Source organism: Colius striatus, chromosome 14 (genome assembly GCF_028858725.1).
Source record: "Colius striatus isolate bColStr4 chromosome 14, bColStr4.1.hap1, whole genome shotgun sequence".
NCBI classification, from domain to species: domain Eukaryota; kingdom Metazoa; phylum Chordata; class Aves; order Coliiformes; family Coliidae; genus Colius; species Colius striatus.
This window is the reverse complement of record NC_084772.1, coordinates 1,356,211-1,369,513: the sequence shown is the minus strand read 5'-3', so window position 1 is coordinate 1,369,513 and position 13,303 is coordinate 1,356,211. Positions and strand designations below refer to the sequence as shown.

Below are 13,303 nucleotides of genomic sequence, written 5' to 3'. Positions count from 1 at the left end.
GGCAGGGCTACCAAGACACTGAGGGGACTGGAGCATCTTTGTTATGAAGAAAGGCTGCCAGACCTGGGGCTGTTCAGCCTGGGGAAGAGAAGCCTGAGGGGGGATCTTATTAATACTTATAAGTATTTAAAAGGTGTCTGTCAAGAGGATGGGGCAACACTGCTTTCTGTAGTGTCCAGTGATAGGACTGGGGATAATGGACATCAGCTGGAACACAAAAAGTTCCACTTAAATACAGGGAGCAAGTCCTTTGGTGCTGAGGTGAGGGAGCCCTGGCCCAGGCTGCCCAGGGAGGGTGTGGAGGCTCCTTCTCAGGAGGTTTCCAACCCCAGCTGGACACGTTCCTGTGCCCCCTGAGCCAGGGGAAGCTGCTGGAGCAGGGGCTGGGGCTGCAGCAGCTCTGCAGGGCCCTTCCAGCCCCAGCATTCTATGACCCTATGATACTCTTGATGTGACTTTTAGCCCATACTAGTTATCTTTTAGTTAGTCTTGGGAAAAGCTCACAGGTCATTGAACTGAAGAGAGCACAGGTGTGAGAGCATTGTAGAGGATGCTTTTTTGTGTTTGCTTACTCTCAAATCAAAAGTTAAAGAAAACTCTTTAAACAGGTTTTGTTTAGTAACTTTTCTCTTGTTATTACCCCTCTGGTACCAGCATTATGAGCTCACTGTGACTAAATCTAGAGTAGCATGTTATAGGAGGCTTTGAAATGAGGGTTTGTTTGTGCCAAGTATGTTCCTGCAGTTCTCATCAGATCGTCTCCAATGTCAGAAGTTCTGAGTGGCTTGTGGCCAGTTCTAATTCCTTCCTTGCTGCAGAAGATTTGTGTCGCTTCACGTGCTGAAAGCTGAGTGCAATGTATTTTGGGGTATTGAAACTCCCTCCTCACGAGCTGCTCAATTTGGGATATGTGGAAGGAAGCTGACAGTGTGGGCTGACATACACCAGTCTTCAGGAACATTAAAGTAGTGGTGGGCTCTGTACAAGTTCTTCTTGCAAGCAAATATTATCCTTTCACTAAGTAACAGGTTGAATAACATACAAAGTAGTGCTCCCTCAAACTTCAAATCAGCATTTGACTGAGAGATGAAATATGCTGAGGTAAGATGAACAACTCCTGTTTGCTCGTGATTCATTATGCATGACTCATGGCAGAGTATTCCATTTCCCAGTGGCAGAGACAGATGCATCTTTCTTAATTGAAGCAAGTCTCCTCAATCTTTGAGAAGCTTGTTATTCCCTTTAAGCAGCTGTGGTGCTGCTGTGTGGCACTGTGAGATGTGTGTGTCAAATTCCAGCAGACCCTGCAACTCAGAGGGTTGAGCTGCGCTGAGAGCACGGGAACCCCAGATTGAAGGAGTTCTGGAGATTGCCATTTCACATCTACAAAAGGAACTTTTAGTTTCCTGTCACGGTCTGAGAACTACCAGATACCACCATAGTGGTAGCCACACACCTTCTGCAAGTGGGCCCTAAGGATCTTGTGGCATTTCTTACGAAAGTTGTGTTTTGCCCATTGCCAGTGAACAAAAATATCACCCAATGCCTGAGGCTCTGCAGTGTGCATGCTGTCTACATATAAGGTGATTTCTCCTGGCTTTTGCAAGTGAGTTTTATTCTTTTTTAGGTCCATATATGGTGCTTTTACGTTTCTTTCAGCATGCAAAGCACAGTTGTAGCTGTTAGATGCTGTGCACGTGCCTCAGCAGGATGGCAACTGGCAGAACAAGTGTTTCACGTGTACATGCTGTTGCACAGGGGAAGGAGGTTGTCTGAGGGAAGCAGAGCAGTCATTCCAACATCTGGCAGTTATTGTGTAAATCCCCACTCACTGAAGGGCAAAATTCCACCTTCATCCCCATATACCAGTGTGAGACTCTGTACTGACTGCTCTCAGCGTGTTGGAGGGTCGTTTGTTGTGTCTTTCGCGTATCACTTGAAAGGGCAAGGCCGGTAGTTTGTTCAGTGGCAGCTTCTGCAGACTCTACAAATAACAATGAGGTCATGAATCATGTGAATCCTTTCAAATGTTTTGAAAGAAAAGGCTTCTTTTAGGCAGAGCATAAATGCAACCATATGCCTATACCTTGGAGCCTGCACTGAAGTCAGACAATGAAGTTGCTGTGCACATGGTCTGGTTTCTGAAGGAGAAGCTCTCCTGCTACTCTAAAAGCAACTATTAACTTGGGTTTTTTCTAGTTAAGTGCAAAATTGTTTATCCAGTACAAAATTGGTAACTTGTGTCAAGTGCTGGATTGGTGTCAGTAATATGTTGGTAACACTTAAAGACAGTGTTTGCCTTACCTTTTAGAAGAAAGGTGGCAGTTAAAAACCAGATGTTGTCAGGGTCTGTTCTATAGGAGAAAAGTATAAAAGTAGAGCTACTATCCTTCTGTTAGTCTTAGTACAACTCTTAAATTAGTGCAAAAGTGTCTATTTAGACTTGCTGAACAACCATTTTGTCTTAAAAGTGTTTACAGCACAGTTTACTCCTGTGTTGAAGGCGGGGGGGAAAGTGCAGGCTATTGCTTGTTAACATACCGTGGTCTCGATAGTCAAAGCTGAATGATTTGGCAGTTGGAAAGGATGTGAAAATCTCAATTAAATGCCATGTCCCGATATTTTCCTTCTCTCCCAAGAAGGCAGTTTGCAAAAGCAGCTTCAGGGGCTGAAAGGAATACACCCTTTACTTGAAATCTTCAGTGTGGGATGCAGTTACAGCTGCTAGTTTTAACGTGATTCCTCAGAAAGATTACTGAGAAACCTGTGGGTTTGTGTGCCAGCAGTGATGGTGGTTGTCGTGTTCAGAGCTCTGCGTGGAAGAAAAAGCAGATTGTTTCCTTTGCTGAAAGCACACGTGGTGCTGATAGAGCAAAGATCACCTGCCCCCTAAATGCCTGAAACGGAACCAACAGCAGCACTGGGTAACACTGACGTAGGAGGTAGCAACTGTGATGTTTGAAATGGTTGAGGGTGTTTCTGAGACAAGATGACCACTAAAAGTGCAGGAGGGAATTGTCCTTTCTGGAAACGTGGTGGTTGCTGGAGGAATTTGTTGGGTGGCCTCTGTGTGCGTCAGGATGGGGTCACTGCACATGGAAGGAAAATGTAACTCTAAAGAGTGTTTAAATAGGAGAAGGAAGCAACAGCTCTGTGTTCGAGCAAAGGTAACCAGTTGCACTGGGAGCATAAAGCTAGGCAGGCACTAGGAATGGTAGACAAGGCAGCAAGAAGTGAACAGGGAAAGAAAAGTCTGAACTGGAGAAACTGGTGTTGGCAGCAGACGTTGGAGAGTTTGGGAGCGGGCGCTCAGGGGCCAGCACACTGTGTGCTGGCGGGAAGGCTTCCTCTCTGTCAGTAAAGGTGACTCAGAAGAGCCCAGGGAACACCCCAGAGCAGCACTGGTGCTTCTGTCAGTCGTGGTTGAGTTGAAGTACTCATATTGCTCAGTGTGAACGTTGTGGTTGCTTAAACCACGGCCTTCAGCGGTCCAGACGCCTCGCTCCAGCCTGTGCCCCCCTCGAGCAGGCGCCAGCAGCCTCTCCAAGGAGGGAAGCAGCCACTTGGTTTGCATTTTTTGGAGAGTGGTTTTTTTGAGATGCTGAATGTTGCAACTGGTGGAGCTACACAGAATGCTGCTCGTGCAGCCTTGCCTCCACGTTGAGAGTGGTGTGCTCTAAATGTTGAATAGCAGTATTGATGCTAAAGTGGCTGGGAAAACAACTGGCACGTTAGATGTCCCCAGAAGTGAAGCATCACTCCAAGTATTTCAGGCAAAATGGTAAGGTTTTACCTATAGCCTACAAGTGTAGAGGTAGAGAAAGCAGCTGGCAGTGCCTCTGACCTTACTGTACCCAACCACCCTTAGTTCCCTCTTCAAAATACCAACTCAGTTTAACAGAATCTTTTGTTTAAAGGAGCAACTGTAAGTACCAGGGTGTTCTCAGTTTTGTTTTATTGCTGATTTTACAAGTGCACCAAAGCAAAACCTATGCTGCAGTAAACCCCAGCTTCTAAGGAGTGTTAAAGACATGTGTCAGTCAATGGATGAAGTTGTGCTAGTGTGTTTTGTACTACAAACCCCTCTGTTCCAGGAGAAGCTCAAGTGAATCTTTGCCACATAAAAATACCAAGGGGAGGTTTGTTTAGAAGTGATGTAACATCCTCTGCCATTGTTCTCCCTAAAATCTTGGTCCTAAAAATATGTACAGAAAAGGTTAATGGAGGGGAACTTCACAAGAAAGAAAATGTGCTTTGGAAGAAGAGGCACAAAATTGTGCTGGAAGTCTCTTGCTCATTGCTGAAGAGGTGTAGACTGGGCTTCTGGGGCAGTCTCAGTGGGCACACACATGTGTGTGTGTGTGCACACTCTCTCCCCAGATTGCCAACCCTGCTTTGTCCCCAGAGAGAGGATGGTGCCCACAGCCCTCCTCTTGATTTTCCTGTTGGTTCTGGGGAATTAGTGAATTGAGGGGGAGTGGAAATGATTTTGATGTTAAAAGTGAGTGTATTAACTGCTTCAAATGTAACGTTTCTGCCTTAGAATTAGTTGTGGTTTCAGTCATGTTACTACAGTGAATAAATTAGCTGAACTGCTGACTCGAATCCCTTTCTTTTGATCTTAAACACACATTTCATACCACAGGCAAGAAGACAGCAAGACCCTAGCCCGGGCTCTAACCTCGGCAGTGGCGACGACCTCAAACTCCGCTAAGCAGCAGGCGCAGCGTGGGGCTGCACACACATTGCATTGCTTCTACTGGCAAAGGATTCCAATAAAAGACCAGAAACTGTGAGAACTTGGGCAGAAGGACGCTCTGCGTCCCGACCTGCGGCCCTCGGAGTCACCGCCAGCTGCCATGGTTTGCACTATCTCTCACCATCCCTGCGTTTCCCATTCGGAGCATGCAGCCAGTTGGCAATTTGAAAGTTCGGGGTGGTTTGGTTTGGTTTTTTTCTATGCAAACTTCTTTGTTGTTGTTGTTGGCACTATTTTAGTGAAACGGAAACTTATGCAGCTATAAAACCATTTTCCTCCACTGTAAGAAAAGCTGTCACTTGGATAGGTCAGGATATTACAGATTTCAAAGTTCTTTTGTTGTTGTTGTTGGGGTTTTTTTGTAAACTGCTGGAAGCCAATGCATTCCAAGCTTACTATTTGTTTTTAACATGGGCTTTTGGAGTTTTTGATTGTCCTTATTGTGCTCCTGCTTTGATTTTAGATATGCATTCTTACCTTTCTTTCAGTTTTCTGTCTTTCTCGGGGGGTTTTTTTTGCCAGACCTCTCCTTGAAACCCGCTGACATGATTTTGTGTTGTTTCCAAGCTAAACCCAGTGAATCAGAGCCGTTGGAATCGGCTTTCAGACGCTGTGGGTTGAAGAGTTGCAGTTGCAGTGTTCTTTTGACTGCCAGCAGTTCATTGGTTCCACTTTTTTAAAGGATTAAAATCATTAAAATGTCTGGTTTGGTGCGTTAATGCGTTCTGCCCCCGCTACCTGTCTTAGATCCTTGTCCTGTTTCTGATGAGTTGGGGTGGTGGCTTTGCCCCTGTCCATAGCACTTCACTGAAACTCATGGGAAGTCACAGGCTGGCTTCTGTTTTATTCAGGGATTTTTTTAAGCAGGTTGGAAAAAGGGATACTGCAACTCTCCACCATCAGATTCCACAGCCTGTCAAACAACTGGGAACCAAAAGCAACCGGCTGCGAGGTGACGAGACACATTAAATCATGTTTAAGCTGCTTTGAGCACTATTTTGTATCGTAGGCTTTCGGGCAAGTCGTGGCGCTTCCATCACACTCCTGCACGTCCAGACCACGTTGCAGTACCCAAAGGGGCGGCTCTGGGGTGAGTCAGCCTGGGTGAGGTGTCCTGCCTTCTCTGGGGTTGATGGTGAATGGGCTTGCTCCAAATTTTTCGTTGCATCTGATATTTGAAGAAAAGGGGTTGGAAATCTGACGTTGTGGCAGCGTGTGGTGCCTCCTGTCCCGCCCCAGTGAAGGGGCACTTCAAGGCTTTGTTGTAAGCAGGTGGTCTGACCTGAAGAATGGTTTTTAAAGGTACAAGCTCTGTATGGTTCAAGCAGTTACACCTGTAGCAAAGTCTGTCATTCAGATAATTGCCTTCCTCATTAGTGGCAAAACAATGCAAAAGAGGTCTTGCAAAAACACGTGGAGGGAGCCGTCTGTGTGTTAATGTGAACGTTTAACGTTCCCTTTGAAATGTCAGTAACTGTCAAGTGTGAGACAGCCATCCAACAGGAATGCTGTGATATTTACATGTGGTTCACACAAGGTAACCTCCACCCCATGACCACACATCCTTCTCCCCTTCGGGTTGTCCCGAAGTGTTTCTGCAGTGAGTCCTCGGGAGGGCCACACAGCTCCATCTGCACTCACCCCAGGCCTCGAGTCTCCTCTGCCATCTCTATTTTTGATGGGATAGCCCTGAAGATTCCTTTTACAAGGCTTCCTGAACGTTTCCTCCAGTGGTTGCTCAACCACGAGGACGCAGGAAATGATGCTACCGGATACTCCCCTCACTGTGTGTGTAAATACTGACCTTTCCCTCTCATCATTTAGCGTTCTGCTGCTTTCCACATCTTAATGCTGGCATTAAGATCAGGAGCCCTTCCCCTCTGCTGGTTAGTGCAGACTTTTTAAAGTGCATTTTTAAGTTATTGATGCAATTCGATATTTTTCGTGATTTCTATTTAAACTGAAGTTGCATCATCTCCTCTCTCACCTCCTGTAAGAGTTGCCTTAAGCTACAGGATTGCTTTTGCTACTTTGTGTTGTATGTTTAACTTTCATAATAAACTTCTGTGTAGTGAGAACAAGTTGCTGGGACTTGATTTCTGCCATCCTGATAATCCACACCGAGCTGTGGGGTGTTCTGGAGTGCTTTTCCAACCCACTGCCCGGGCCAGGCTGCCTCAGTGGCCGTGGCTGAGGCAGCACTGACATCCAGTGGCCGTTTGCCTAACCTGGACATCCCCCCCCTGGATCCAGGGACTGGCCCTGGGGTATTCATCTCTCCCTCAGAACCTTCAAAAGAAGGCTGTACATGGGGAAAAGACAGACTTGAGTGCCCTGAAACTCGTGGGAGTCTATAACCAATACACCCTGCTTCCTTTGCAAGTGGAGATCAGCTTGAGCAGCCCTCAGGGATTTTACCTCATTGGGCTGCAACAGGTTTACAGAAGAGTATTGTTCATGGGAATGGTTTTGGAGCAGCCATTAAAGCTTGCCCTGGACAGGGAGGAGGGCACTTTGCACACTGGAGCTGAGGTGCTGGGGAAATGTGGTAAAATTCTGTGGGTAAAATGAGTGTTACGTGCTACAGCTGGAAACCTCCTGAAGCTGATGGGGTTTTAGGTGGTGTAAATTCAGATGAGTGGTAGTGATATACTGAAACTGGGGGGTGTTTATTGACAGCAGCTGAACAGGAGCCAGCAGCGTGCCCAGGGGGGCAAGAAGGCCAAGGGCATCCTGGCTGGGATCAGCACTCACTGTCACTCACTCCCTGCCACAGGGACACTGAGGGGCTGCAGCGTGGCCAGAGCCGGGCACAGAGCTGGGGAAGGGGCTGGAGCACAAGGGGCTGGGGAGGGGCTGAGGGAATGGGGGTGTTGAGCCTGGAGAAGAGGAGGCTGAGGGCAGCCAGGAGCCCTCTCTGACACTCCCTGACAGGAGGCTGCAGGGAGCTGGGGGTCAGGCTCTGCTCCCCAGTAATGACAAGACAAGAGGCAATGGGCTCCAGTTGCCCCAGGGGAGGCTGAGGTTGGAGCTGAGGCAGAACTGTTTCCCTGAGAGGGGTGTCAGCCCTGTGCCAGGCTGCCCAGGGAGCTGGGGCAGTGCCCAGCCCTGGAGGGATCCCAAAGCCCTGGAGCTGAGGTGCTGAGGGCTGTGGGTCAGTGCTGGGCTGGGGAGGTCTGGGACTGCAGCAGCTTCAGGGGCTTTTCCAACCACAGTGATTCTGTGATCCTCTGAAGGATTGCAAAAGGACCACCTGTACCCTTCATGCCTTTAAAACCCAGCTGTAAGCAGATGGGAGAGGGACACGATCAGAGCAATGCCAGCTGACCTGCAGTTGGGCCCTGACTCTTCTTGGGCTGAGTTTGCCTCTCAGGTACAGGAGTAGCAGAGTGAATCTGAAACTCCCCCTGCACGAGGCACCTACTGCAGAAAGGGCTTTGCAAAGCATTGCAGTCCCTTCCCTCAGCATCGGTGGGGTTGGTTGTGTTTGATCTGAGAGCAAAGTGCCGCAGCTCTTTGGAATGAAGGACGTGGTGACCTGGAGCCCAACCAGAACACTGAGGTATGGTCACTTTTGGTCTGCCTTGTGAACTTCTTGCCTCTTCCTAACCTGAGAGAACCCATTTTATGGCAGTTCTCAAGACCTGCAGGAACAGGATTTCCAGGCTCTCTTGAATGAAACAGCACTTTCAGTTGGCCTGGCCTGGGCTCCTGAGCCCTCCTTTGAAAACAGGAAACTATGAACATGAAACTATGAGTGAAAAGAGCAGCTTTTCTGTTCCTGCAGGCCTGTGGTGTTCTGTCTAATAACCAGCCTTGTTCAGGTAAGGGTTGGGAAGTGAAAGGAAGGAGATGTGGGTCTGGAGGACAGCGCCTTGGCAGCACTTCTGTAGTTTGTATTTAGGAATCCATCCTGCCTGCATAGAGACAGGACCTATTTCTGTGAAGGTACATTATTTTGTTGCTGCATTTCCAATGCAAATAAGAGAAGGACAGAAATGGCTTCGAGGGTGGGAGTTGCAGAGAGGAGTTTCAGCGAGGGGCCCATTTGCATCGGCAGCGCTTCTCATCACTCATTTGCCTGCCACCCTGTATAAATCCTACCACATGCATATTCATCAGCTGCTGCACGGTCTCAGAGCTGCTCAGGGTTGAAGTAACTTTATTAAACAGTTTTCTCAATGACAAGTGAATTTCCAAGATTGCCTTGGGCTCATTTCTTAAAGTTCAGGAGCTGAGGGGAGGTGGCAGCACAGAACAGGCAGGTGCTGCCTCAGCTGCTGTCGCCTGGCAGCCAGGGGCTGTGGGAAAATCAGGTACCTGGGGGAGGAGAAGAGGTGGGAATGTTCTGTGCTGGGCTGAATGCTGCTTAGCCTGGCCCACAGTTCATTGCAGCTGCTGAGGCTTTTGCCAAGTCTTTGTCGCTCTTCTAACAGAATCATGGAAGGGACCTTTAGAGATCATCCAGCCCAACTCCCTGCCAGAGCAGGTCCCACCTAGATCAAGTCACACAGGAACAAAACACAGGGGGGTTTGGAAACCTCCCGAGAACGAGACTCCTTTGGTGCTGAGGTGAGGGAGCCCTGGCCCAGGCTGCCCAGGGAGGGTGTGGAGGCTCCTTCTCAGGAGGTTTCCAACCCCAGCTGGACACGTTCCTGTGCCCCCTGAGCCAGGGGAAGCTGCTGGAGCAGAGAGGTTGGACTGGATGATCTCTAGAGGTCCCTTCCAACCCCCACCATTCTGTGATTCTGTGAACAGTGTGTCACCCATCCCAAAAGAGTTCTAGATCCTCTTCCCCCCCAGCAAGAGCTGAGCAGCCCTGAGCTTCAAAGCAGACCATCCCCTCCTCAGCAGGCCTGCTCTGAGATGACTGCTCTGGAGGTGGGATGCTGCACTTCCCAGCACCATCTCCCCCATGTCCCAGGGTCTCTGGCTGCTACCAACCTGCAGCCACCCAGGTAGCCCACCCTTGGAGCCAGGAGCCTGTGCCTACAGCTGCCTTAGCCCAGAAAGGGAGAATATTCAGGGATGCTCAGCTGAGAAAGGGTCTAGAGCACAAGTCGAGTCTGATGGGGAGCAGCTGAGGGCCTTGGGGGTGTTTATTCTGGAGAAGAGGCTGGGGGCAGACATCATGCACTCTCTGCAACCCCCTGACAGGAGGCTGCAGGGAGCTGGGGGTCAGTCTCACTGGTAATGAATGACAGGACAAGAGGAAAGGGGCTGCAGTTGCCCCAGGGGAGGTTGAGGTTGGAGCTGAGGCAGAACTGTTTCCCTGAGAGGGGTGTGAGCCCCTGTGCCAGGCTGCCCAGGGAGCTGGGGCAGTGCCCAGCCCTGGAGGGATCCCAAAGCCCTGGGGCTGAGGTGCTGAGGGGTCAGTGCTGGGCTGGGCAGGGTGAGGGGAGGGTTGGGTCTACAGCAGCTTCAGAGGCTTTTGCAATCCAAACAACTCTATGCAGGACCAGCTTCCATCACAGGGGCTGCAGACCACAGGCACTGGCCTGGAGCTGGGGGGATGCCCTGGCCTTGGCCACCCAGCTGCTTCACAAAGTGCCCTTGTCTGCAGGGAAGAGATGAACTGTGAAAGAACTGCTTCCCTGAGAGGGGTGTGAGCCCCTGTGCCAGGCTGCCCAGGGAGCTGGGGCAGTGCCCAGCCCTGGAGGGATCCCAAAGCCCTGGAGCTGAGGTGCTGAGGGGTCAGTGCTGGGCTGGGCAGGGTGAGGCCAGGGCTGGGACTTTGGGGGCTTCAAGGGCTTTTCCATCCTAGATGATTGTGATTCTGTGGGAGGTGTTGCCTGTGCCTCAACTGCCCAGCATCTGCCTGGGCCAGAGCTGCTGGTAGCACTGAGAAGCCCCCGAGCCCCTTCGTGGCAGCGGCAGTGCCGGCCCGGAGCCGCCCAGCCGAGGCTCCCACAGCCAGGACAGCACACATCCTCCTTTTGCTTCTGCTTTCGGTTCTGCCGAGCTCACGGGGGCTGCTCAGTCGCCAGGCTCCGCTGGCAATGGGGCTGTGGGACCAAAACCACCAGCCCCACCTCTGCCTCCTTCAAACCCTCTCAGCATCTCGCCGGCTGCTCCTGCATCCAGGGCAGGGCCACGGGGCACCGACTGCACAGCCCTGTGTTCTGGGGCTGGTGACTGCAGACATTTCCCACTTGGTGGGTGCTGTATTCACCTTCAGCACATGATGCAGGATCTGACCCTCCTGCCCCTGATAAAAAGGTCTTGGGCCAATGCACATGTTAATGGAAGCATCACTTCAGCCAGCAGAGGTGGAAGGTTTGCACAGAGCAGCAGTGTGACAGGGGCCTGTGAAGGGGATCTCAGCTGACTGAAAAGTGGTTTTGTGCTGTTTTATGGCTTTGCCACATGGCTTGGATGTCATAAGACAGCAACAGCAAGCACAGAGGCTGACTTGGGTGCAAAACTTGGTGGGGCTGGGCTGGCAGTGAGGGTTCTGCAGGGATCCCTTTTGGAAATGTCTCTGGAGGTGAAACTAACAGGATCTGAGAATGGTGGGGGCTGGAAGGGCCCTGCAGAGCTGCTGCAGCCCCAGCCCCTGCTCCAGCAGCTTCCCCTGGCTCAGGGGGCACAGGAACGTGTCCAGCTGGGGTTGGAAACCTCCTGAGAAGGAGCCTCCACACCCTCCCTGGGCAGCCTGGGCCAGGGCTCCCTCACCTCAGCACCAAAGGACTTGCTCCTTGTGTTTAAATGGAACTGTTTGTGTTCCAGCTTGTGCCCATTACCCCTTCTCCTACCACCTGAGCATCTCTCCCCAGGTGAGAGCCCTGACACCTGTACAGCTCTCCTGGCTCTGTAAGCCCTTGAGATAAGGGTAAACCCATCCTGTACTTTGTATTAATAAAACCTGTCCTTTCCAAAACCCTGTGCTCTGCCCCAGGGTGGATTTTCCCACGAGGTTTTGATGCACACTTAAAAACCCCAATCTAGGCAGCAGCCAAAGGAGGGGTCAGCAGCCAGCAGCTGGCTGGAAGGACAGTGGCTCTGTGCTGTCTGAGCCAGGACAGGCTGTGGGACCCTCAGCTGCCCCTCACCCTGCCCAGCAGCACCGGGCTTCAGGCTCTGCCTGCCTCCAGCTCCTGGGCTCCACCATCCCTGGAAGGAAAGATAAACCGGCACATCTGTTTCTAATGGAGCCAAAACCAATTTAGCTCCAGCCCTGCATGAATCAGAGCTTTTTATATCTGCTGGAAGGGCCGATTTCAGTGGAACGCGAGGAGAGCGTCCCGCGGGGAGCCCGAGTGCGGCACGGAGGAGCTGCTGCGGTGTGGTTAACAGCCCCTCCTGCTGCTGCCTTCTACAGCTGCTCCCTTCCCTTCTTGGAAACACTTCAGGCTCATCCTTCTAGCCCTTCCTCAAGCTCCTGCCTTCACCCCAGCCCCACAAAACACCCTGCAAGGGGCAGAGGCCGTGCCAGCTGCTGCTGTTCTCAGTCAGCACTTAGCGTAAGGTCAGCGAGTTTCTGACACTGAGCGTGGTGCAAACACACAGGGGAGGGTTTGTAGCTGCCAAGCATCCAAATCTGGGGTGTGAGGAGTGATGCCAGTGGCCACTGTGGTCCTGGTTAAGCACAGCACGTCCACAGCCTTACCCATGGTGGGCACAAATCACCCTCTTGTAAGGAGCCTCAAACAACAATGCAGTCAAGCACAGCGATGAAGCCTTGGAAGGGGCTGCCCAGGGGGGCTGTGGAGGCTCCTTCTCTGGAGACACTCCAAACCCACCTGGACAAGTTCCTGTGTGACCTACTCTAGGTGGCCCTGCTCTGGCAGAGGGGTTGCACTGGATGATCTTTCGAGGTTCCTTCCAGCTCTGGAGATTGTGTGCCAGAAATCTGCCAACTGGCACATCATGGAGGGGTGCAGGGAAAGCAGGCAAAGCCAAGATGAAGGACTTGGGAAGTCTGCTAGCAGAGTTATAAGCTAAGACCCAAACCATATATGGGGTAAAAGGACAGAGTGCCTGGAAAGGACATTAAGAGCCCCCTCTTCAACAGGCACATGGGACCACCAGAGGTCATAAAAAACCCCTGTGGAAGCCCCTCAGCCATCCAGGCCTCGGGCATAGTGTAAATGTGATGTTAGTCCTGGGACACCTAAGGCATGTGTATGTAACAGGGGATATAAGCTTCATTCAGGCCACAGGTTAGGTGGCTACGTTGCTGGTGAGAAGTTTGTGCCCAATTTCAGTGACAATCAAAGAATCACCTCGAAAATCTGTATTGTCACAGGCTGCAGAGCCACGAGCCCAGAGCAGCCAGGGAGGCAAATGCAGGAGGATGCAGACCCCAGCCCACAGACACTCCGTAGCCGAGGTCCCGCTGCTGCAGCCCTCACGTGTATGGGTGACCCACCCCTTGGAAAGGGCCCTTTGTGCCACAGCTCACAGCCGTGGGGAGCAGAGCCACGGCGGGGCAGAGCGGCCGTGACCCCGCACGGGCTGCACCTGTGAACACCAGCTCCAGAGGCTGTCTCTGGGGACTAAATCTGCTTGAAGAAGTGGGATAAAATCCTCCAGAGACCTGGG

General features: G+C 51.1%; 1 protein-coding gene across 2 annotated transcripts in view; it reads left to right on the top strand.

Annotated features, from left to right (window-relative positions):
• Window positions 1-6,840, top strand: part of CBFB (core-binding factor subunit beta) — a 44,657-nt gene extending 37,817 nt beyond the window's left edge. For both annotated transcript variants that reach the window (XM_062007369.1, XM_062007370.1), the window contains exon 6: window positions 4,646-6,840. In XM_062007369.1, coding sequence (XP_061863353.1) covers window positions 4,646-4,714 — 69 coding nt within the window. In that variant the 3' untranslated portion in view covers window positions 4,715-6,840. The remainder of the gene's footprint in view (window positions 1-4,645) is intronic.
• The last annotated feature ends 6,463 nt before the right edge of the window (window positions 6,841-13,303 follow it).